Source organism: Lepus europaeus, chromosome 7, assembly GCF_033115175.1.
Source record: "Lepus europaeus isolate LE1 chromosome 7, mLepTim1.pri, whole genome shotgun sequence".
Taxonomy (NCBI): Eukaryota; Metazoa; Chordata; class Mammalia; order Lagomorpha; family Leporidae; genus Lepus; species Lepus europaeus.
In genome coordinates, this window is record NC_084833.1 from 96,834,140 (window position 1) to 96,859,476 (window position 25,337).

A 25,337-nucleotide genomic window follows, 5' to 3' on the forward strand; every position below is an offset into this window, starting at 1 on the left:
GAGTGAACAGTGAGAGAGAGAGATAGAGAGAAAGGTCTTCCTTTGCCGTTGGTTCACCCTCCAATGGCCGCCGCGGTAGGCGCGCTGCGGCCGGCGCACCGCGCCGGTCCGATGGCAGAAGCCAGGTGCTTCTCCTGGTCTCCCATGGGGTGCAGGGCCCAAGAACTTGGGCCATCCTCCACTGAACTCCCTGGCCACAGCAGAGAGCTGGCCTGGAAGAGGGGCAACCGGGATAGGATCGGTGCCCCAACCGGGACTAGAACCCGGTGTGCCAGCGCCGCAAGGCAGAGGATTAGCCTATTGAGCCGCGGCGCCGGCCTATTTATTTGAATTTTATTTAAAGGAGGGGAGGGAGAGAAGGAGAGAGAATGAGATCTCATGTACTGGTTTACTCCCCAACTCCCCAAATGCCAGCTAAAACTGGGGCTGGGCCAGGCTAAAGCCCAGGAACCCAGAACTCAATCCAAGTCTCCCGCGTGGGTGGCAGAGACCGACGTACCTGAGCCATCACTTGCTGCCACCAAGGGTGTACATTAGCAGGAAGCTGGATTGGAAGCTGAGAAGCCAGTATTCAAACACAGCACCCCGGCATAGGATGCTGTGCACCTGTAGAGAGGCCGCCATTACTGAGTGTCAGAAGCAGCATACAAGAGGAGAGATTATGCAATGGGGGACGTGGAGGACCCTGGGCAAACATTTTCTTTTCATAATTGGAAGTGGAAGAGAGTGAACAAACGTAGAAAGAAACTAATAAAAATAATCAAAACAGGTCCATAGGTGTGGCTTGCATTTTGGCACAACTCGATCTGCTATGATCCCCAACTTTGCTTTTTAAAAAACCACGACGCTGATAAAAGTAATGTTTACCCACAAGAAAATAGTATTCAAAGATATTTGGTAACAGTTGCTCAAATACTGCTCTCCGCAGCCACGTTACATAAAGCTACCTAGAGCGCTAGGAGTCCCCTGGTGAGGTTCCCACAGTGTCCTTCACAGCCGGCTTCCCTGCAGGACGGAGCTGACGTACACAGGACGGTGAGTGTGGGCCGACTTAAAGCTCTTCTCTCAAAGGCTTCTTCCTGTGGCACTGGCAGATGGAAGTGTCGTCAGCCGGCTGAGGCACGAGTTCCATTCCCTCACGGACTTTGGGTTTGCTGGACTGGCGCTCGGCGTATTTCTGAAACACGTATTTGAAGGCAATGGAAAGATTAGTCCACACTTCACTGCACTGCCTCCCCCACCAAACCCCCGCACCCAGTCATTGTCATCTTTTCTAGTTCCTGCGTGGCTTCAGGCGGAAACTAAAGGCCTGGCTTATTCCATCAGACTAACATTGTAACTTCAGTGATGATTGGCGCTACTGCAATATTTCAGAATCTAGCATAGAACCCCAATCCATGATTTTACGTGTGGGTAGAAGGGAAGGGCCAAGCTTAACATTTCTGTTTGAATCAAAGAGCAGCTCTCAGTATGTGCCCCCACCTGTGAATGGAAGATTAGCTTTGTGCAAAACTCAAATCAGCAAAGATGATATAAACCTTTTCAAAATAAAGCCGGTGAGCTCACACATCCCTCCCTGTAGGCCTGCAGTTGCACATAACTAAAAATGGTCATGGGCCTCTGACATGCTCTCCCACTCTGGCCATGGACAGAACTGGATATTTCATTCAAGGGCCTTGTGTGCATTTAGCGGCACATTCCCGGTACGGGGCCAAACCCGAGAAAATGGTGACGTGAACAAGTGAGTTCAGCAGATATTTTAAGGAAAAACCTCTATTAAAATTAAAGCTGAGGCCGGCGCTGCGGCTCAATAGGCTAATCCTCCGGCACACCGGGTTCTAGTCCTGGTTGGGGCATCGGATTCTGTCCCGGTTGCTCCTCTTCCAGGCCAGCTCTCTGCTGTGGCCCAGGAGTGCAGTGGAGGATGGCCCGCATGGGAGACCAGGAGAAGCACCTGGATCCTGCCTTCGGATCAGCGTGGTGCGCTGGCTACAGCGCACCGGCCACGGTGGCCATTGGAGGGTGAACCAACGGCAAAAGAAAGACCTTTCTCTCTGTCTCTCTCTCTCTCACTGTCCACTCTGCCTGTCAAAAATAAATAAATAAATAAATAAATAAATAAATAAATAAAATTAAAGCTGGACAGGGGAAGAGGGGCTGCTTCTAGGAGATGGTGTAATTTGCCATTTTTATTTCTCTACAAGAGGGTAGCAGCCAGTGGCATCTGAGCAAACTTATTTTGCCAACAAAGATATAATTTTAGGTTACAAACAAATACATATTTTTTTTTCTTTCTAGAGAGATTTTACTGAGTAAAGGACAAAATAGTCACTCAAAGGACTGATCCTCAGGATCCTGCAGGACTTGGGGCAAGTTGTTAGAACATTTCTCATTGCTGTGACTGCTTTATACAGACACCTTAATATTTGCTTTCCACACTGTACTTTGATAGCAAAGGTATGGATCTTCAATTGCATGGAGAATAAGGAGGGGAAATGTCAAGCAGAAAGAGAGGTTAACGATCTCGAGTTCAACCTTCTCACTTTCCAGATGAGGAAAGATGCGGAGGGTCGGGAGACTCCTACATGGAAAGTCCATAAGGCATTCAACAAAGCGAGCACAGCAGATTACAAAAAAAAAAAAAAAAAAAAAAGTGGAGGCCACAATTAGCACTGCTCCTGTCTTCCCATTGGCTGGTTCTTGGGTTCAGCAACAGTTTCACCAGGTGACTCTCTGAACCCTTCAGGAATCATTAAGCACAAAGCGCTCAGGCCAAGCGGAGGTCTGCGGACACCCGATGGGCGGAGGGACGCTCTGAACAGACCTGGAGGACTCTGTAGTAGTAGCAGTACAGCCGGTGTGGCTGCAGCAGCTCTCTGGCCATCAACTGCCCTTCTTTTGCAATCTTCTTGGCTTCTTCATCATTTTCCTAAAAAGGTTTTTAAAACATGAATGAAAATAGCTCCTGTGGCTCCTAACAAATCCAGGGGTGAGTGTGAGGTGGGACAGACGTGCACAGCAGGGGACAGATGGAACATAATGGAAATAAAACTTAAATGGAAGTGTGAATTTTTTTCGAAATTTTTGTTTCCTTGAAATATCTCAAGAATCAACATCAGAATCATTCTGTATATTCTTAGATTTGCAGTCTACTATTATACAGAATATGGATTTTTAAAAAAGATTTATTTGAAAGGCAGAGATATATATATAGAGAGAGAGAGGGAGGGAGACAGAAAGAGAGAATTTCCCATCCACGGGTTCACTTCCCAAATGGCAACAATAGCTGGGGCTGAGCCAGGCCAGAGCCAGGAGCCAGGAGCTTCTTCTAGGTCCCATTTGTGTACAGGGGCCCAAGCATTTGGGTCATCTTCTGCTGCTTTCCCAGGTGCATTAGCAGGGAGATGGATCAGAAATGGAACAGCTGGGACTTGAGCCAGCTCCCATATGGGATGCTGGCACTGCAGGCAAAGGTTTAACCTTCAACGCCACAGTGCCGGCCCCAGAATATGGGTTTTCTATATGAAGTACTCTTCATGCTTACACAAACAAGAACATACAAAATGTAAATTACAGACTGAGAAGACCAGAGTGAAAGTGTTTCATGTACAAGAAAACCTTTCAGGCATTTACAGTTATTCATTACTTAGAGAAAAGATGCAGGATAAAAAAAGAAAAAAGAAAAACACAGGTTCTTTTTTTTTTTTTTGACAGGCAGAGTGGACAGTGAGAGAGACAGACAGAGAGAAAAGTAAAAACACAGGTTCTTAGCATGCTATGTTCTCTCGTAAGAATTACAAGTTTCCCATAAAATAGGAATTCCTTTCTTTAAAAGGGAAAGTATTAAAACACTGTTTTTTAAATAAAACTATAAAATTTACCCTCTCATTGTAACACTTGATTCTATTTCTAAGCTGCCATACTTGGTAATGGAAATAACTTGATGCCTAAGGCAGAATTGTTTTTGTGACCCTTTATAGGAGGCACAACTGCTTGGTAATGGATTTTCCTATGGGCAGCATGGCAGAAAATTAACTATTTTCCAGAAACATAATTAGGTAACTTGACTATTCCCAATGCTGGAGGAATAGTCCTGCAGTACTAATGACCAAATTTTTTAATTACAACAATATAGCCTTTAACAGCTGTTGTTTTATAACAACAATTTGGCTCTGACTAAATCCTTAAATGAAGCTTTTAAAAGTTTTTACACCATGAGAACGGATTCATTCTGTTCTCAAGTGGAGAGGCTAGGCTGGGCAGTCAGGGGAAGAACCCCAAGCTCACTTGCTAGGTGACTGAGGAGAAGCCCAGATTGCCCCAGGTCCTGCAGAAGGGCTGTTGCACCAGGGGAGAAGGGGGCTTGCTGGGACTGTGGAACAGAAGCCAAACATGCACGGTCATTTCTCTTTGACAGAGACGCTTATCAATGCACTCTTCATAGCCTTTGATTCCATTGTGCCGAATGAAACTGTGTTGTGATGGGATTCATGTAACTAATACTGGTGGATTGAAAATCGCAAGAAGCATACCTTGGCCCATTTAACCTTCTCTAGTAGATCACTAAGATTTCTTTTAATGGGAACATAATGCTTCCAAGGCTTCAGTGCCACGTAGAAATGTTCATAATATGGTGAGTCCTGCTTCAGAACCAGGCTGTCTCCCAGCATGAGATATGGATACCTGTACGCAGCCACAGTCCCATCCACATTCACCTGATACTTGTACTGCAGGATTTAAAAAGACAAATATAAACCAGCAAACACTGGCTTCTCGTCAATACTAAACACAAAGGAATTATTTTACATTTTCCAAATAGTGTGTTTGAAAATTTTATTTTGTAACATACTTTCTTTGTACTAAAATCCCAAGAAATCTTCAGTAGATTGGTTTTAAGAAATACAATACACTTAAAGACAAGCTAATAAATAATCTCAGGCAATAGAAATGAGTATCTGCTCCAATTACATCTACATAATGGAGAATCCAGATTTCTATAATCAGGTATTAAAACCAATTATTAAAAGTTACTAAAACTGAATACTACTAATAATGCGCATTTTCATTAACACATTATTTAATTTGTTTCTTGTTCTCAACCTATGAGATAAGAAGACATCATTATCTTTATTTTACAGCTTTAAAGTTGAAAAGACAGAAATCTGGGAAAGTTCTTAACTCTATATATTTATTCCATCAATACATTTTTATTTATATTTCAAAAGCACTTTTCATAGACATTAAACCTCATTCAACTATAATAATATGAAACAAATATTATTAACGCTTTCTACCACTTTGCAAACAAGAAAACTGATACCTAGAGAAATTTATAAACCTCTATTCTCTGAGTCCAAATCTCTTGATCTTCTTATTATGTCATACTGAATTGAAGCGGCTATCCTCCCAGATTTGGTAATTAATTATATATTAAATAATTTATCATAATATTCATATTTATATCTCTTTTGAACTCATGATAATGTCCTGTGGAGTTGGGCAGTTCAGAGACCACAGACACTAAGAACCAGAGGTCCTACTGCCAGTGACAGGGCGGGATAAGAGGCAGGACCTGAACCCTGATTCCGTCTCGTATCTTCTAGATGTGGAATTTATACTTTGTTAACAAAAGACATCTGAAATCATTTCATGTAAAATACATCTCTATTCCCAGTTTATTGAAACCAATCCACAAAGAGAACAAGAGAAATAAATGCATCCAAAACCCAAGTTAACCCTTGTACTATAGTTTGAGCATTAAAGATCTGAATTATTTGCTGGACAAGGTTAACAGTGAAGAAATGGAAATCACAAAGAGCACCTTAATTTCCTGTGTCAGATAAAAGAGCATAAAAGCAAGTGTCGTTCACAAGACAGGAGAAATTTGGACTTTCAACACAAGTTCATCCTTTATAGCCATACAGGAAGACTGAAAGGCATACCTTAAAAAAATCAAAGAAACCTATCAACTTGGCTTTTCCAAGTTCCTTTTCTTTCTCTTGGAAAAAGAAATATCCTGTAATTCCTGCATCTAGTAGCTGCGGATTCTCTTTGGACAGCTGTACCAACTGGAGCCTCTCCTCTCGGCTATCTCTACCTCTGAAGAAAGCTTTTTCTGTTTTATTGATCCAGGAAGGGCCTAGAAGTTTGAGGCCATAAAAAAATTATGATTATGAAGTTGACAATTATACAACCATCTTTAATTTACCATTGTTATTTAAAATGTTAAACCCCTTTTATCATCAACTTATTTTCAAATGTGGATGTTATTTCCCAAATATATGGAACTAGGTCTTAATTTGCTAGATATGCTTTGAAGCTTAGACTTTCAAAAAGAGTCCTTTTATTTGCTGTATTAACAAATGCTCTAATTTCACCCATTTGTCTACTAATGAGAGCTTGTACAAGAACTGGTACTTTCTATTGTACAACACCAGGAAATACCCAAAATAATGCTGGACTAAGTTCAAAGCAAAAACAGATTTAATGATTTGACCCACTCACAGAGGCATTAGCTTCTTCCACCTTTTCTGTTTCACAATCACAAACGAAGTAGGCTTTAGTTCTTAGACAAGGTTGCCAGGAAAAACTGCATAACTCAGTAACATCCACAAAGCTTTAACACTCAAGACTGCTCAGCATTCTGGATACAGGAAAGACTAATATGCTATTAAGTACATAAGATAAATATATCTTATCTTTATCAGAAGGCAACTAATCTGGCAGAATTAATTTAATTATCTGTTTTTATTATGCTAAACATACAAGTCTTGGTTAACACCTGTCAGTGTCCTAAAGAACATATCATAAAACAGAACCTTTTATTATTTTAGGACACTCCTTAGAAATCTAGTCATCAAATTAAAAGTAAGTTTTCACTTCATCTTATATTTTACAAAAAAGTATCTAATCTTCTCCACCAAATAAGTCTACAAAAACAAAATAAACGGCAACCAAGGCTATAAAAACAAGGAGGGGTTTGTTCTACTCAGGGAGTTTGCGTTAACTAAAAGGTGCACCGTACTGTGCATTAGTGCAAGGCCATCAAACAGGGGGAAAGGAACTCAGACATTAAAGGATAAAGAAGGCAGAAAAGGAAAGGGGAGAATTCCTTACAAAATAGTAGAGGCAGTAACATCAAATTTGCACTATTATCATTATTTACAGATCATTTATTATTTTAAAAAATTCTTTCATTTCACCCAACATTATAAAGGCAGTGGAATCAGAATTAAAAGTGAGAACTTTATTAAATATAAATTTTTAAAATGGGATTTACAAGTAATCAACTCAAAAGAGATTCAGTTAAAGCAGGTGTGGGCATTACTAGCCCAGACCATGTATCTTTAATTTCGGGATTAGGAGAATCCTAAGCAAACCACTTCAGGGTTTAGGGTACTGTTTCTCTTTTTTTCTTAGTTAGAAAATAAGAATGGTTATTTAGCTATATACATTTACTCTCTCTAACTGGACAATGCCTTCACTTTTTTTTTTTTTTTTTTTTTTTTTGCCTCTAGACTTTTTCTTAGAGAATTCACTTTAATTTACCTGTATTTCCCTGAATAGAGAGGAGATCATTTGTCACACCCCTCATTGCTTCAAGTGTGGAGTGAGTGATGTCGTATGTTGGAAGGATAACATCTCTTGAATCCTGAGAGCCACACCATGAAATGATTGGTATAGGGCCAGGGGTTTCATTCACTCTTCGATGCTCCAAGGGCCAATCTCCAAGATTGATATAAAATTCTAAGTCTGGGAGAAGGACCTAAATAAACAAAAGTATCAACATCAGTGCTGATGTCTTCAGTACGAAACACTACAGTTCTTTGACTTTTTAAGTATTCCTGATAGAACAGACCATTTGAAAACAGAAGAGAACACTTTGCAGCTATCAGTAGTATCAGAGAACCATGGCTGAGGACAGTACAAGGCAAATTCACTTAACCAGCTGTCAGCTCCCTCTGTCTACAGGGGTTTCTACAATTTAGCATTACAGCAGTGGAAACGAGGTAAAGCGGTATGAGTAGCTTTGAGAACCCTCTCCACCAGCTGCCCAAGAGAGAATCTACAAGTCTCCTTCAGGATCCCCTTCTTGACCACACTGACCTGTTTCTGGGATCTGCCACCCCCTATTTTCACGTCCACAGTCACTGCCTTGGTTTAGGCTCTTATCATCTCTTGCCTCAACTGCTACAATAGCTTCCTTACTAAGTGTTCTGATTCTGTCCTGTTCCCCACTCCAATCTATTCTCTGACCAAATTTATAAAACCCAAATTAATGTCACTGCTAATCTTAACATTACCCTAAGCCCATGGACAAGGAATAACTCTGGCTGGAATTTAAGTTCTCAAGATCTTACTGTAGCTTAGCTTGAAATCCACTTGCCTAAGGACCAGTAAACTTCATGCCACTGTCTGAAAATGCCATCCATTTACTGTGTCATTCCCTTTGCTTGGAGTGCTCTTCTACTTACTCAACTTGTCAGTCCCTTTTCTCATCTGTCAAGCCGAGATCTAACCTTACTTCCTCCATGACTTTCTCTCCTCTATGACTTGAGCCCTGGGTCCCTGCTTTTCCTAGAGGCCTATGAAGCTGTGGTACAACTTTGAAATAACAAAAACAAGGCCCACTAGAGTAGGCTGCTTAAAGACCAGGTCTGAGTGCTATTTATCTTAGATTTCTTCCAGTCCACCTCAGCAAAGAAGCGGGAACAAAAGTGAAGAGTAAAGGATGTGAGAATTCACCCTCTTGCTTGTCTATCATCCACGCATTCATTAATAAACTGGTCATCAGAAGTTCTTAGTAGGCAGCAGGGTTTCTGATCCTTGCAGAACTGACATCTGGGGTTGGCTAATTCATTGCTGTGGGGGACAGTACTGCACATCATAGCGTGTTTACTCACCAGATGCTACTGGCAATCCTGAGTTGTGACAACCAGAAACATCTCAAAACACTGCCAAAGGTCCACAAAAGGATAAAAATCATCCCTGGCTGAAAGCTACTGTGATACAGGCAAGAACATGAGTACAGGACACAATACAGGGCAGAGCGACAGGTGGTAGGTAGCCTAGGAAGAGAGCTCTACCTTTAGGATCAGGTGCCTGTAATACGTTCATATGGACATATTGTGAGCTGGGCATAGTGGGAAGGTGACTGCTATTTAAAATAAGAGCTAACATCAGCCACACATTCACCATACTTGGGAAATTATATGAGAAACTTGGGGAATTCTATTGGGAATTTCCTATCAGGAAAATTGTCTTATGGTTTAGAAAATGGTCTTGATGGTCTCCCTGGGTAAGAAGGATAAAATGACCTGCCTCCATCCTTCACCCTGAATCATCAGGAACAAGAAAGAACAAAAGTTGGTTTGAACAGATCTGTTCAAGGGGAATTTAAGTGCAGCAATGGTGGAAAGGGGGGTGAATAATGGGACAGGAGAAAGTTGTTGGGGGATATGGAGAGCCTGAAAGACAGGAGAACCAAGCATATTTAGTAAGCGGCCAAGACCTGCAGGCCAAAGACAGCCAGAGAGAAATTCCCAGAGGTAAGAATGACTGAGAGTCTTATCAGTACAGGAATCTTTTTACTTTAAAAATATTTATTTGATTTATTTTAGAGAGAGAGAGACAGAGACACACAGACAGAGAAAGCTCTCATTCATTGGTTCATTCCCCAAATGCTTGCAAAAGCTTGGGGTTGGCCAGGCCAAAGTCAGGAGCCAGGAATCCGCAAGGACTCAAGTACCTGGGCCATCAGCTGCTGCCTTGCAGGGTGTGCATCAGCAAGCAGCAGAAATGGGGAGCAGAGCTGGGACTGCATCCCAGGTACTGCAATATAGGAGATGGGCATCCCAAACTGTCTGAACTGCCATGCCAAATGCCTGCCCACAATGTCTATTTTTAAATGTTAGGGGTTTTGCTTATTTTTAAAGTTGCATGAGTACAAAATAATCTCTATTACTCTAACCTTCCATAAAATGTGTCATGTACACTATTTTCTTTTTTTTATTTTTTATTTATTTTATTTTATTTTATTATTATTATTTTTTTTGACAGGCAGAGTGGACAGTGAGAGAGAGACAGAGAGAAAGGTCTTCCTTTGCCGTTGGTTCACCCTCCAATGGCCGCCGCGGTAGGCGCGCTGCGGCCGGCGCACCGCGCTGATCCAATGGCAGGAGCCAGGTGCTTCTCCTGGTCTCCCATGGGGTGCAGGGCCCAAGGACTTGGGCCATCCTCCACTGCACTCCCTGGCCACAGCAGAGAGCTGGCCTGGAAGAGGGGTAACCGGGACAGAACCGGCGCCCCAACCAGGACTAGAACCCGGTGTGCCGGCGCTGCAAGGCGGAGGATTAGCCTACTGAGCCGCAGCGCTGGCCATGTACACTATTTTCAAGAGGTGCTTGGGGCTGGTGCTGTGGCGCAGCGGGTAAAGCTGCCACTTGCAGTGCCGGCATCCCATAAGGGCACTGGTTTGAGTCCCGGCCGCTCCACTTCCAATCCAGCTCTCTGCTATGGCCTGGGAAAGCAGTAGAAGATGGCCCAAGTCCTTGGGCCCCTGCATCTGTGTGGGAGACCTGGAAGAAACTCTTGTCTCCTGGCTTCAGATCAGTGCGGCTCCGGCCGCTACAGCCAATTGGGGATTGAACCAGCGGATGGAAGACCTCTCTCTCTCTCTCTTTCTGCCTCTCCTTCTCTCTGTGTAACTCTTTCAATTAAATAAATAAATCTTTATAAAAAAAAAAAAAAGAGGTGCTTAAGACAAGTGTGCTCGCTTCAGCAGCACATATACTAAAATTGGAACGACACAGAGAAGATTAGCATGGCCCCTGCGGCAAGGATGACATGCAAATTCGTGAAGCATTCCATATTAAAAAAAATAAATAAGGAAAACGTATTCTACGTTCAAGTCATTTTGAGAAGAGGAGAACAGTGGCAGAAGGTGAAATCTGAATGGAAGGAGTATTCAACAGGAACAGAGAACTTAAAGAAGTGACTCTGAGGCTATAAACATCTACGCATTCACAGAGACCTTGGGAGTGTACTGTATGGATCAGCTACCTAGGCTGGAGGTTCAAGCCATTCAATTTAAATCTCACAGGAAAGACAGATCCATTTTCATCCTTTTGCCATTATAATTCTAAGCATTTAAATGTTCAAATGCAACAAGGCAACAATAGGATTACTGGGGTCAATTCATTCACTGTCTTACCTTTCTTGCTAGTGACAGCAAAATCTCATCAGAGAACATTTTGAAGTCTGTGTATTTCCCTAAAGATCTCCGGTAAATGCGATTATTGAGGATAGTGTAATGAACAATGGCGCCCCTCTCATCCCCAAACCTTTTGGGGACTTCATTTAGCATCTGCTGAAGATTGATGCTGGGGAAGGAAGCAAAATCTTTGGCAATCTGTGGTTCCCTGGTCGGACAGGAAAGAGTTTTCTGCCAGACGTGGGGCTCCTCTTCTGGACAGTCACAGTACTCGTGGTACACGGGTCCTAGGGGGACAAAACAGAGAAGGCCACGCTCCTTTAACAAGCACCCACACAGGCAGCTGTTTCTGCTTCCTTAATCAATTCGAAGGTTATCCACAGATAAACTCCCCTAGACAAGTCAGTGGTACAAGTATCTGGGTCAGGGTCAGATACTCCTGCTTTCTGTCCCTTTTTCCAAACACCCTGGACAACCTGGCAAGCACATGCACTCTCTTCAAGTAATCTACTCCAGGTCAACTGGCTGATAAACTCATTTAAGTGAGATATAAATGACTGATGAAAATAAAACAATTTGCCTTTCAACACGGTAAAAGAAAATATATTAAGTTTTAGCCTTTAGAATATAGTAAGGGTGATAATTTCTTAAAAACAAGATGGCTTCTCCTCCTCTGAACCCTTAAAATCACTTTCATCAGCACATCTCAAAGAAGAAATATGTAGGCCAGCACTGTGGCTCAACAGGCTAATCCTCCACCTAGCAGTGCCGGCACACCGGGTTCTTGTCCCGGTCGGGGCGCCGGATTCTGTCCCAGCTGCCCCTCTTCCAGGCCAGCTCTCTGCTATGGCCTGGGAGTGCAGTGGAGGATGGCCCAAGTGCTTGGGCCCTGCACCCCATGGGAGACCAGGAGAAGCACCTGGCTCCTGCCTTCGGACCAGCGCGGTGCGCCGGCCGCAGCGGCCATTGGAGGGTGAACCAACGGCAAAAGGAAGACCTTTCTCTCTGTCTCTCTCTCTCACTGTCCACTCTGCCTGTCAAAAAAAGAAAAAAAAAAAAGAAGAAATATGTAACCCTAGTTGGGGAAGGTCTGGTAGTATAACTTTAATTGGTCAATAATAGCATTTACTTTTTCCAAAGATTTAAAAAAAATTATGTGAATTTTATATCTTGTTGTAAGATATATATGTATATTTCACATAAGAATAATTGGTAAAATTATTATATTTCTTGAGCATTTGTACTTTAGGCCAAGATGAGCAACAGGGACTGACCTAGCTTTCTACCCAGGACTATAGAAAAATCCAGATGAAATAAATGAAACAACAGTTCTCAAGACACTGGACACCATGCAGTGTAGGACAGAGGTGAGTCTGAGAGTAGGAAAGAACTAAGGTGAGAACTGCAGTTCCTAGAGTTTACTGTTTAAAGGCTGCAGTGAGGGAAGGGAACTGTAGGTAGACCCTGGCGGCCGTGCTGAGAGTCCTGGGAGACCAAGGCAGCTAGAATTTGTAGGACAGAGATCTGAAAGAAGAGACCTGTGCGCATGTGCGCAGAGAGAACTCCAGAGATCCGCACAAGGCTCCTTTCAAGCGCATATTCAGCAGAGCATATGACCAGTGTGTGGATGTGCAGAAACCATCCAGACAGGGGAGCAGCCATCAGGAATAACTGCAGGGAAGAATACCCACAGTGCATAGAAGCCTCGGAATAGTGCTACTGGTGCTGGCCATGCTGACAGCCTCCTAATTCATGGGGCTCGAGGACAGGATGCAAAAGGTATTGCCGCAGTAGAGGGAAATAATTAGCCCTAGACTAAACAAGGTTCTAGTCCTATCTAACAAACTGTAAAGGCAAAACTCAAAAGAATTATTTCTAAGTAACTCAACCACATAACTTCGTATCCCTGGGAAAAGCTCAAGAGGATGAAAAGCACCAAGAGATGAAAAATACGATGTCTGGGATTCATGACAAGTTGGATATTACAGAAGCAAAGATTAGTGAGCTTGAAGACATAGCGATTAAAAAAAACTATACAAAATAAAATAGTAAGAAGAAAGAATTTTAAACAAATGGAAGCATATCATGAACCATGGGATGATTTCAAGCCTAACAAATGGGTAATCAGAATCCTCAAAGGGGTTTAAGTAGAACAGAAAAAATATTTAAAGAAATAGTAGTCAATATTTTTCTAAACTGAATGATAATTTTTCTAATTGGATTAAAACTATGAATTCAAACATCAAAGAAGCGCCATAAAACCCAAGCAAAGGGGGCCAGTGTCATGGTGCAGTGGCTTAAGCTGCCACCTGTGATGCCAGCATCCCACATGAGCACCAGTTTGAGTCCCATATGCTTTACTTTTCATTCAGCTCCCTGTTAATGTGCCTGGGAAAGCAGTGGAAAATAGCCCAAGTACATGGGCCCCTGACACCCATGTCAAAGAACTATATGGAGTTTCATCAGCCTGGCTCAGCCCTGGCTGTTGCAGCCACTTGGGGAGTGAACCAGCAACAGAAGATCTCTTTTCTTTTCTCTCTCCTTCTCTCTCTCTCTTTCTCTCTCTCTCTCTCTTTCTTTCTTTCTTCCTTGTTTTTAAGGATTTATTTATTTGAAAGCCAAAGTTAAAGAGAAAGGGAGACAGAGAGAAAAAGAGATCAATCTTCCATCCACTGGTTCACTACCCAAATGGCTGCAACAGCCAGAGCTGGGCCAAACCACAGCCAAGAAGAGCCAGGAGCTTCCTCTGGGTCTTCCAAGTAGGTGCTGAAGCCCAAGCACTTGGGCCATCTTCTGCTGCTTTCCCAGGTGCATTAGCAAGGAGCTGGATCAGAAATGGAGCAGCAGGGACTTGAACTGCCACCCATATAGGATGACAGCACTGCAGGTGGAGACTCCACCTGCTATGCTATGGTGCCAGCCCCAGAAGATCTCTTTCTTCCTCTCTCTCTGTAGCTCTACCTTTTAAATAAATAAATCTAAAATACAAAAAAAAAAAAAAAAAAAAAAAAAAAAACCAAAAAACAACAACAAAAAAAACACCAACCCTCCAAGCACAAAATATATGAACAAAATTAAAACTATACCATGGTATGTAATAAACAAACAGCTCAAAACAGTTGATAAGGAGAAAACCTTAAAAGCAATACAGAGGAACACTGATAACCATAATGGTAAAGTTTACTGTTGGAAACGACAGAAGTGAAAAGTCCGTGGGATAACATCTGTAGAGTACTATGAGAAAAAAACCCTGTCAACCTGAATTCTATACACAGAGAAAATGACTTAAAAATGAAGGCAAAGGGTGCTGGCACTGAGGTGCCAGCATCCAATATGGGTGCTGGTTCAAGACTTGGCTGCTCCACTTCCATCCAGCTCTCTGCTATGGCCTGAAAGCAGCAGAGCATAGTCCAAGTGCTTGGGCCCCTGCACCGGTGTGGGAGACCTGGAAGCAACTCCTGGCTCCTGGCTTCAAATTGGCCATTGTGGCCATTTGGGGAGTAAACCATTGGGTGGAAGGTCTCTCAGTCTCTGTCTCTGTCTCTGTCTCTGTCTCTCCCTCTCTCTCTCTCTTTCTGCCTCTGCTTCTCTGTAACTCTGCCTTCCAAATAAATAAATCTTAAAAAAAGCAAGCAAGCAAGCAGGCAGGCAAGCAGGGGGCTGGCACTGTGGCATAAAACTGCCACCTGAGGTGCCAGCATCCCATATGGGTGCTGGTTCAAGCCCCATCTGCTCCATTTCTGATCCAGCTTCCTGCTAATGTGCCTGGGAAAGCAGCAGATGACTCAAGTGCATGGGGCCCTGCACCCATGTGGGAGACCCAGAAGAAGCTTCTGGCTCCTGGCTTTGGATCAGCTCAGCTCTGGCCATTGCAGCCATTTGAGGAATAAACCAGCAGATGGAAGATCTCTCTCTGTCTCTCCCTTTCTCTCTCTCTGTAATGCTGCTTTCAAGTAAATAAATAAATGCTTTTAAAAAAAAAAAAGAAAGAAAAATAAATACTGCCAGACACTCAAAATCTTGAAGAATTCATTGTTAGTGTTCTTACAATAGAAGTAATATTAGTGGAAATCATTTAGGCACTTAGAAATTGTGATCTAAACAAAAGAATGAAGAGTATTGAATATGGGAATTACATGGGTAAACATATAATATATTTTTTCTTCTCACTAAATCTCATTAAATTACTCAATTTTTTTTCTCCTTAAAATTACAAGTTAAAGGGTAGGCGTTCTGGTGCTGCAGGTTAGGCTGTGGCTTGGGACACTTGCATCCCTTATTGGAGTATATGGATTGGAGTCCTGGCTACACTTCCAGTCCAGCTTCCTGCTAATGGCTCAAGTAGCTGGGATCCCTGCCACCCACATGGGAGACTCGGATGGAGTTCTGGCCTCCAGTCTGTGCCATGGGCCAGCCCAGCCCTGGTTGTTGTGGCCATCTAGGGAGAGAACCAGAAGATGGAAGATCTGGCTCTGATCTGCCTTTCTGTCATGTTGCCTTTCAAATAAATAAATGCAATATTTTATAAAAAAAAATCTCAAGTTAAAAGATCTAAATGTAAAAACTGAAGCTACGAAACTACTACTTGCACACCCATGCTCATTGTAGCTATTCACAAAAGTCCAAGACACCAAGATAGGCAGTGATGTTTTTTGTGATAAGCCTCAAAAGCACTGGCAATAAAAGCAAGACCAGACAGATGGCATGATGTCAAGTCAAGAGGCCTCTGCACAGGAAAGGAACTAATCAACAAAGGGGAGACACAACTGACGGAACAGGAATAAATATTTGTAAGCTATACATTCGACAAAGGGTTAATATCCAAAACAAATAAGTAACTAAAAACACTTCATTAACAACAAAACAAACAATCCAGTTAAGAAACAGGCAGAGGATCTGAATAGACACATCAAAAAAAAGTAATACTAAGTGGCTAACACACACGTGAAAAAATGTCAGTACCACTAGCCATCATGGAAATGCAAATCAAAACCACCATGACATGCCTTTCCACTCCAGTCAGAATGGCCATTATCAAAACTGCAAAAGATAAATGTTGGTGGGATGTAGAGGAAAGGAAACCCCAACACACTGCTGGTGGGAGTGCAAATTAGTACAGTTACTGTGGAGACCAGTATGGAGGTTCATGAAAAAATTAAAAATACATCTACCATATGATCCTGCTATACATTTGGGTATATATCCAAAGGAAATGAAATCAGCCTAAGAGACATGCACTCCCACGTTCACTGTAGCACTATTCACAATAGCCAAGACATGGACTCAATCTAGGTATCCATCAGTGGATGACTGGATAAGGAAAATGTGGTATACATATGCAATATAATATTATCCAGCCACAAAAACTAATGAAATCTTAACATCTGCAGTATAATGAATGGAACTGGAAATCATTGTGTTAAATGAAGCAAGACAGAAATAGGAAGGTAAGTTTTCTCTCATGTAGAAGTTAAAAGAAACCATGTATATATTTACTTGTATATGTATATATATACATACATACAATCTGAATTTGAGATAGTAATTACTGGAAGTTGGGAAGGGGTGGGGGAGGGGCACAGAAGGTGGTTAGCTAATGGGTATTGAAATACAGGTGAAGAACAATGGGGTGACTATGGTTCGTGATAATGGATTATACACTACATAAAGGGCTGGAAGAGAAGAGCTCATTGGCTCTGAACACAGTGAAGAGATAAGGACATGGAAAGGTTAATAGCTTGTTATGATCACTTTACACTGTGTATATGTATTCAAACATTGCAGTATACCCTGTAAAAATGTATAAATATTACATGTTAACTCAAAATTCAAAAAAATAAAATTAACAAATGAACTTCAACATGTATACAGTGTTTATTTTGTGGCACATGACTTCAAGGTCATCATAAATCATTCTAAAAGGCACGGGCCCTACAAATAAGACTAGCTCTGGATTACATAACAATCACTTACCTTTTAAAATGTACGGAGACTGAGCCACATGTTCACCACCATAAAGGACCTCTATCTTCAGCCCTTTGTTTACAGTTTCATACATTCTATATCTCATCAAAAATGTTCCATCATTCCTGTCCAAAGGTTTAGGGACATGAATCCGGACCAGCTCTTTAGATGAAAGAGATTTGACTACTACTTTGAATAATGTTTCACCTGAAAAAGGAAAAGAAATAAATAACTCTACTACTTAATGATTATTATGGCATCATTGGAAATGTCTCTAGATAGAAGCTATTTTTTCCTGTAGCATCAATGGTAAACCAGATGTTTCTAGCTTGGAAGAAAAGAACTACATCTGGTTCATGTCTTCAAACCAAGAATCTTACTCAACATTGGACACATCAAGTCCATAATGACTTACAGAATGAACAAAATCAATTCATAAAAAACCATTAAAGCCAGGATAGTTGAAAAATCTAAGAACTCTAAGAATGACAGTCTTTTATAGTATTTCAATTTTCTCCTTGTAAAATATACAAGCTTTCTTTGTATATCATTTAAATATCTAAGAATTCTCATTTCTGAATTTCTCCCTTATTAAACTCAAATTTCAAGTGATATTTTTAAGCCTATTCCTTTAGGTAAAAAGAGATTATATCTAGTTACCAGACTGTATACATACATACATACACACACACACACACAATTTACATACCTTCATAAATATTAGAGTTTACTTGATTCTGTTTCTTTACCTCGAAATGAAATAGTTATACTATGATATTCCCCTTCAACTCCCAAATTCTTTGGATGTTTTGTTCCAGGTAAAAAATTGCCTTCTTAACAAACATGCCCTTTTCTACTGGCAGATTTATTCAGCCTTTGAAACAATACTGCTGGGATTAATGCTACTGTGGTCCAGGAATATACTCTGCAGCCTCTTTCTGCAGAGTGCAATGGGAACACCATTCAGACCGTATCACAGGGCAACGCTCTAAAGGCGTAGTGAATCATCTCACATCCACTGCCCCAGCAAACAGCAAGTTGTGAGCAAATTACCTTTCATCTCACATTCATTCTGCTATGAATTAGGCATACTTCATGTGCCTTTTAAAAATTCCTGAATAGTTTTATTACATATTCTTGGTTTCCAAATCCTGTCAGTGTGAGTTTCTACTTTCTTTTGATCTTCAAGGGTTCTATTTTGTGTGTGTGTGTGTGTGTTTCAGAAGAAATGTTTCTCAGCCTCTTCAATTTAGTAAGAGGAAAGTAGTATCTAATACCTTGCCATTAAAAGCCAAGTACCAAACTTAGACGTTTTAGGATGACTTTAACAAGTAAGATAAAATTATGAAAGGAATTTCTAACATAAATGAATTAACATAATATAGAATAAACATAGAAGATGTTATAAAAAGGTAATAATTGAATGTGAAATTGAAATCCTATATGAGACACATTAATCATTGCTCTGCATCATTTCCCCCTGGCTTTGAAAGGCTACATGGTGCAGCAGACTGAAAATCGGGAGGGCAGAGTCTGGGAATTAGAAAGCTATTTCCATTGCTGTCTTTCCAAGCTGGAGAGATAGAAAAAGGATTTTTTTGTCTCCTGATCAAATATTCTTATTTTCCATAAATCTGCTATTTTAAGTAAATAAAACAGATATAAGACAAATCTATTACTGAGTGTGATTTTTTTGGGAAAGAAGTAGACTTACAGAACAAATTCTGTAAATATACCTCATTATTTGTAAATCGAAACTACTAACTACATCACTGGCTTCTTCCAATTTTAATACTTTTGTCTCTGAGACAGTACTTAAAAGTTATATTTAAAAACATATTTATGGGGCCAGCACTGTGGCGTAGTGGGCTAAGCCACTGCCTGTAGCACTGAAATCCCATATGGGAGCTGGTTCAAGTCACAGCTGCTCCACTTCTGATCCAGCTCTCAGTCAAGGTCTGAGAAAGCAGTAGAAGATGGCCCAAGTCCTTGGGCCCCTGCACCCACGTGGGAGACCCAGAAGAAGCTCCTGTCTCCTGGCTTCAGATTTGCTCAAGTCTAGCTGTTGCAGCCATCTGGAGAGCAAACCAGTGGATGGAAGACCTTTCTCTGTCTCTTGCTCCATCTGTAACTCTACCTCTCAAATAAATAAAACAAAATTTTTAAATAAAACATATTTATGGGGTTGGCGCTGTGGCATAGCAGGTAAAGCCACTGCCTGTGGCACCAGCATCCCATATGGGCACTGGTTCAAGTCTCTACTTCCAATTTTAATAATGTGCTTGGGAAAGCAGCATAAGATGGCCCAAGTGCTTGGGCCCCTGCATCCATGCGGGAGATCCGGAAGACACTCCTGGCTCCTGGCTTCAGAATGGTCCATCTCCAGTGGCTGCAGCTATCTGGGGAACAAAGCAGAGGATGGAAGGTTCCTTATCTCTCTCTCTCTCTCTCTCCCTCTCTCTCTCACTCTCTCTGCCTATCTCCTGTAATTAAAAAAAAAAAGTATTTACAATTGTAACAGTATAACAAAGCAATGGAAATGCAAATATATATTTTAATCATAATTTTTACTAATCTTTATTAGCATTAAATTATAAAAATCAACACAAAATAGTATTGATCGGGACTGAAATAGAAACACGTAATTGTAACCTCATAAAAGAGAAAGTGAGAGGAGCCTGCATTGTGGCATGGTGAGTTAAACTGCTACCTGTGACACCGGCATTCCCTATGGGTGCCAGTTCAAGTCCCAGCTGCTCCCATTCTGATCTAGCTCCTCCTAATGGCCTGGAAAAAGCAGAAGATGGCCCAAGTACTTGGGTCCCTGCCACCCACGTGGGAGAGCTGGAGGAAGCTACAGGTTCCTGGCTCCTGGCTTCGACCTGGCCAGGACATTGTGGCCATTTGGGGAGTGAACTAATGGATGGAATATCTCTCTGTGTCTTTCCCAACTCATCTGTGTATCCCTGCCTTTCAAATAAAAAAAATAAATAAATCTTTAAAGAGAAAGTGAGAAAAGTAAAGGATGAAATTGCTTCAACTAGAGAGAATGCGAATTCTCATTTGCTCTGGGGGCTAATAGAATCTAACAGAATTGAGGGGTCAGTGCCGTGGCTCAGTTGATTAATCCTCCACCTGTGGTGCTGGCATCCCATATGGGTGCCAGGTCCTAGTCCCGGCTGCTCCTCTTCCAGTCCAGCTCTCTGCTGTGGCCTGGGAGGGAAGTGGAGGATGGCTCAAGTCCTTGGGCCCCTGCACCCCCATGGGAGACCAGGAGAAGGCACCTGGCTCCTGGCTTCTGATCAGTGTAGCTCTGGCCATAGCAGCCTTTTTAGGGGGTGAACCAACAGAAGGAAGACCTTACTCTCTCTCTCTTTCACTGTCTAACTCTATCTGTCAAATAAATTTAAAAAATTAAAAATTAAGAATCAGAATTGAAATTCAGCTTGAGTTTTCTTCTCCATAGATTCAAACTTCATTTAGAGAAATAGCTAATAAGATGAGAGTGCAGTGACTGTGTAAACAAAAGACAGTATGTACAACTTACATCATTAGAATCAGAAATGTTGAAAATTACTGATTTGGAAAATATCAAAAGCATTTCTAAAAACTTACCTACTTAACCTCTATTGTGAACCAGGTCCTAAAACCAGTTCTTTCCTACATCATATGCATTTTTTTCTTATTTTTTTTAAAATAAGATTTATTTATTTATTTGAAAGAGTTACAGAAAGAGGGAGACACACACACACACACACACACAACAGAGAGAGAGAGAAAGAGAGAGAGAGAGAGAGAGGTGTCTCCCACCTGCTGGATCACTCCCCAGATGGCCACAATGGCCAGGGCTGGGCCAGGCTGAAGCCAGGAGCCAGGAGCTTCATCCCTGTCTCCCGTGTGAGTAGCAGAGGCCCACTTATGCCATCTTCTGCTACTTTTCATAAGCCATTAGCAGGGATGTGGATCAGAAGTGGTATAGCTGGGACTCAAACTGGTGCCTATATGGGATGCTGCTATCACAGGTGGTGGCTTTACCTGCTTTGTTACAATGCTAGACCCATATATATTTTCCAACTCCTTTATTTCCTATAAGAATTTCTGAGGTATGTATTTGTCACGCTCATTTTACAGGTCAAGAAACTAAGGCTCCAGGAAGTTAAGGAATTTGCACAATGTCATAAATACAGGCAGTGACTAGCAGAGTCAAACATCTGAATGCAGCTTGGCAGGATTCAACGTTGGAATGATGTCTCTGGTACTTCTAGTACAATGCAGTCATACTCCCACCCCCTGTACTATAGGAAATGTATGACAGCTCTTTGCAGCCACAACAAAAGTGCTGATGCTACATGGTCAAGGGAAGAGAATCCCAGAAGGCCAAGATGTTAGGCTAAGGCACTAAATGGAAATCCTTCAGAAGTGTCTGGCACCTGCTGGTCATGGACACTCGCCAAGATCTTACTGAGAACTGATGCTCCACAATCTTATCAAGGGTGACTTGGAAACAGGAAAATAGCACAGCAGCAGGAGTTCAAATAGTTGGGTTCCAGTCTTGGTTCTGACAATGTGAGTTCTGGGGCCAAGGGGTAAGGCATTCTAGCTTCAGTGAGTCCAGTTTCCAATACCTAAAGCGAGGAGAGTATCTATCCTTCCTACCTCACAAGACTATGAAGTAATAATACACGAATGTCCTACCCAACAAGGAGGGGAGGCTATTTCATGAAGATATCATTACTGATGAAGGCAGACAATGGAGTAGAAAGTAAGTACTTATAGCCCTCTTCTTGACATATTTCAACCCTCCCTCGCTCTGTCCTTCCTATCCTTCTACAATATTTACTCAGCCCCTCTGCCAGGCATTGTGCTAGATGCTTGGAATTTGACAGCATCAACCAGCTCTCCCTATATCCAGAGCTGAGGAAATGCTCACATTAAGTCAGACGTAAGAGAAAAGATATATTCAAAAAGTTCAGAGAGGGGCCGAAATTGTGGCTCAGTGACACTGGCATCCCATATGGCTCAAGTCCTGGCTATTCCTTTATTTTGTTTTTTTAAGATTTACTTACTTGAAAGACAAGAGTTACAGAGAGGCAGAGGCAGTATCTGACACACAGTATCTGACCCTTGACAGGAAGTTTTTCCAACCCCAATACACATTTATGAATTTGTCAACAGAATCTTATTTATTTATCCTATCCTAATGCATACAAAACATATGAAACCAACTGAAAACTTAGGGCCTGACAAGCATGTTATCAGAGTGATAATCAAAGACAACTTTGGGAATGGTGTTCTGAATCAAATGTCCATCACGAGCCACCAACTTGGTTAAGGAAGAGTCAGATTCTTGTTACTCCTCAGCTCAAAATTTTCCAGTGGGGGTTGGCACTGTGGCATAGAAGATTAAGCCTCCGCTGCAGTGTTAGCATCCCACATGGGCACAGGGTCAAGTCCCAGCTGCTCCACTTCCTATCCAGCTTTCTTTTCTTTTCTTTTCTTTTTTTTTTTTTTTTTTTGACAGGCAGAGTTAGACAGTGAGAGAGAGACAGAGAGAGAGAGAAACGTCTTCCTTTTTCTGTTGGTTCGCCTCCCAAGTGGCTGCTACAGCTGATGCGTTGCGCCGATCTGAAGCTAGGAGCCAGGTGCTTCCTCCTGGTCTCCCATGCAGTGCAGGGCCATCCTCCACTGCCTTCCCGGGCCACAGCAGAGAGCTGGCCTGGAAGAGGAGCAACTGGGACAGAATCTGGCACCCCAACTGGGACTAGAACCCAGTGTGCCGGTGCTGCAGGCGGAGGATTAGCCTAGTGAGCCACGGCACCAGCCATCCAGCTCTCTTCTAATGTGCCCATGTGAGTGACCCAGAAGATGCTCCTGGCTCCTGGCTTCAGCCTTGCCCAGCCCCAGCTGTGTGGCTGTTTGGGGGATTGAACCAGAGGATGGAAGGTCTCTTTCTCTCTGCCTCTAGCTCTCCTTTTCTGTAACCCTGACATTCAAATAAATTAATAAATCCTAAAAAACAAAAACAAAAAAACCTCTCCAGTGGCTCTCTACCTAGTTTTAAAAATCCTGTGCTTGATATTTAAGGCCCTTAAAGATTTCAGGCTACAATCCACAGCCTTTTCTGCTCAGCATCATTACATAACTTATTTCCAGGAACATCACACCTTCTCCTACCTCCGTGCGTCGCACATGCTGGTGCATCCACTGGCATACTTGTCCAGCAAACCCTCTCCTCCTTCACATCTTCGTCCTGCAGTCTTCCTACACTCACCTAGGCAGGCTGGCAGCTCCTCAATTGTTTCCACTGCACTCTTTTTTTTTTTTTAAAGATTTATTTATTTTACTTGAAAGAGTTACACAGAGAGAGAAGGAGAGGCACAGAGAGAGAGAGAGAGAGAAGAGAGAGAGGTCTTCCATCTGCTGGTTCAGTCCCCAATTGGCCAAAATGGCCAGAGCTGCGCCAATCCAAAGCCAGGAGCTTCCTCCAGGTCTTCCCATGCAGGTGCAGGGGCCCAAGGATTGGGGCCATCTTCCACTGCTTTCCCAGGCTATAGCAGAGAGTTGGTTCCGAAGTGGAGCAGCCGGGTCTTGAACTGGCGCCAACATGGGCTGCCTGCACTACAGGCAGTGGCTTTACTCACTACACCACAGTGCTGGCCCCATCCACTGCACTCTGTCATGCCTTCATTGCCCCAAATATACTTTCTGTGATTGGCTGTTTGCAAGTCTATTTGCCCAACAGAAGGAAAGTTCCTTGATGGGCAGGCATTGTCTTCTCATTCTTATATCCCTAGCAGAATACTCAACACATAGACAGCCAGTAAGAATTTGATGAATCAATGGAAAGTTTAAAAATTAAATCTAGGGGCCTGCGCTGTGGCACTGCAGGTATAGCCGCTGCCTGCAGTGCCGGCATCCCAAGTGGGAGCAGGTTCAAGTCCTGGCTGCCCCACTTCTGATCCAGCTCTCTGCTATGGCCTGGGAAAGCAGCAGAAGATGGCCCAAGCCCTTGGGCCCCTGCACCCAGGTGGGAGACCCAAAGGAAGCTCCTGGCTTCAGATCGCCGTGGCTCCGGCCGTTGCGCCCAATTGGGGAGTTAACCAGCAGATGGAAGACCTCTCTCTGCCTTTCAAATAAATAAATAAATCTTTTAAAAAATTAAATCTAAAAGTGAATTATGTTTGCATCTTAATCTCTGCTCTGCCTAATCTCTCCACGCTCCATCCCAAACTGGGGCCCACTTCCCAGTCTGGCTGTCAGAGGAAGGGACCTTGGCTTACTCTGATTGCCTCTTTGTTGATAAAGCACTGTGCCAGCTGGCTAGCAGCCCTAAACATAAGACATAAATTAGCAATCCTAACTGGCAACTACGTGAAACAAGCAAGGCAAGTCCTAAGAAGTTGCAAGATGTAAAGAACGTGGGAGGAAGGACCCGAAGAGAGGGATTTGGGACACGATCTACCCTCGGCAGAGGAAAAAAATCTGACTTTCTGCTGAGTTTCTCCAGTTCCTGTAAAATGCTTTCAAGGACTTAAAGCTAAGAAGAAAACGTAGCATGTAAAAAACTGCCTCCTTTTGGCCTTCTGCCCCGACATTTCGTCAGGGTGGCAATTCTTGTTTCAAACCCATCAGGCCCAGGCAACGTAATGGACCTGATGACTCACGCGGGTAGGCACGCCCTGATTGCTCCCACAGTTGAGGCCAAAGTCAGAGGCGGAAGCACCGTCCTCCCACACGCGGGCAGCCCATCCATCCTGCACAATGTGGCAGGGCCCCTGGACTCATTCATTCATTCCACAAACTTCTGTGGCCACTCCCTCCCGCCGGAGTGTCTGGGAGGGAGAAAGGAGGAGGAGGAAGAGAGAAAGGTTAGGCAGACCCCCAGAGAGGACGCCACGCAGGCCTCGGGCCGATTCCCGGGCGGCAGGGCGAGGGAGGCCCGCGGCTGGACGCTACCTGGGGGCGAGCGAGTGAGGTTCTGGCCCTCCGCGTTGACCGCCTGCACGTAGAAATAGCGGACGGGCAGCACGACGGCCGCCTGCAGCCCGGGCCCCCACACCAGGCTCCGCGGCGCGCTCACCCGCGCCTCCGGGGCCCCGGCGACCACCAGTAGGGCGAGCTGCGGCACCAGCAGCTGCACGGCCCGCGGCAGGCGGCGCAT

At 43.0% G+C, this 25,337-nt stretch overlaps 1 protein-coding gene and 1 non-coding gene across 2 annotated transcripts; one reads left to right on the forward strand and one right to left on the reverse strand.

The window, feature by feature from the left end:
- Positions 1 to 319: 319 nt before the first annotated feature.
- Positions 320 to 25,337, reverse strand: POGLUT3 (protein O-glucosyltransferase 3). Its single transcript, XM_062196968.1, has 8 exons — positions 25,133 to 25,337; positions 17,186 to 17,383; positions 11,213 to 11,499; positions 7,549 to 7,765; positions 5,943 to 6,139; positions 4,533 to 4,727; positions 2,825 to 2,929; positions 320 to 1,177 (listed from the first exon to the last, which is right to left on the reverse strand). The coding sequence occupies exons 1-8, from the start codon at positions 25,335 to 25,337 to the stop codon at positions 1,052 to 1,054; spliced, it is 1,530 nt and encodes a 509-aa protein (XP_062052952.1). The 3' UTR covers positions 320 to 1,051.
- LOC133764916 (U6 spliceosomal RNA) lies at positions 10,768 to 10,875 on the forward strand. Its single transcript, XR_009866485.1, has one exon. It is a non-coding gene; the product is annotated as a U6 spliceosomal RNA (small nuclear RNA).

Bases quoted from the DNA above. Each gene is read 5' to 3' on its own strand.
- POGLUT3 (XM_062196968.1), bottom strand. From the start codon at position 25,337: ATGCGCCGCCTGCCGCGGGCCGTGCAGCTGCTGGTGCCGCAGCTCGCC. The intron at 17,384-25,132 runs GTAGCGTCCAGC...TTCCTTTTTCAG, and splicing joins CCTCACTCGCTCGCCCCCAG to GTGAAACATTATTCAAAGTA. The intron at 6,140-7,548 runs GTAAATTAAAGT...TCAAACTTCTAG, and splicing joins CTCTATTCAGGGAAATACAG to GCCCTTCCTGGATCAATAAA.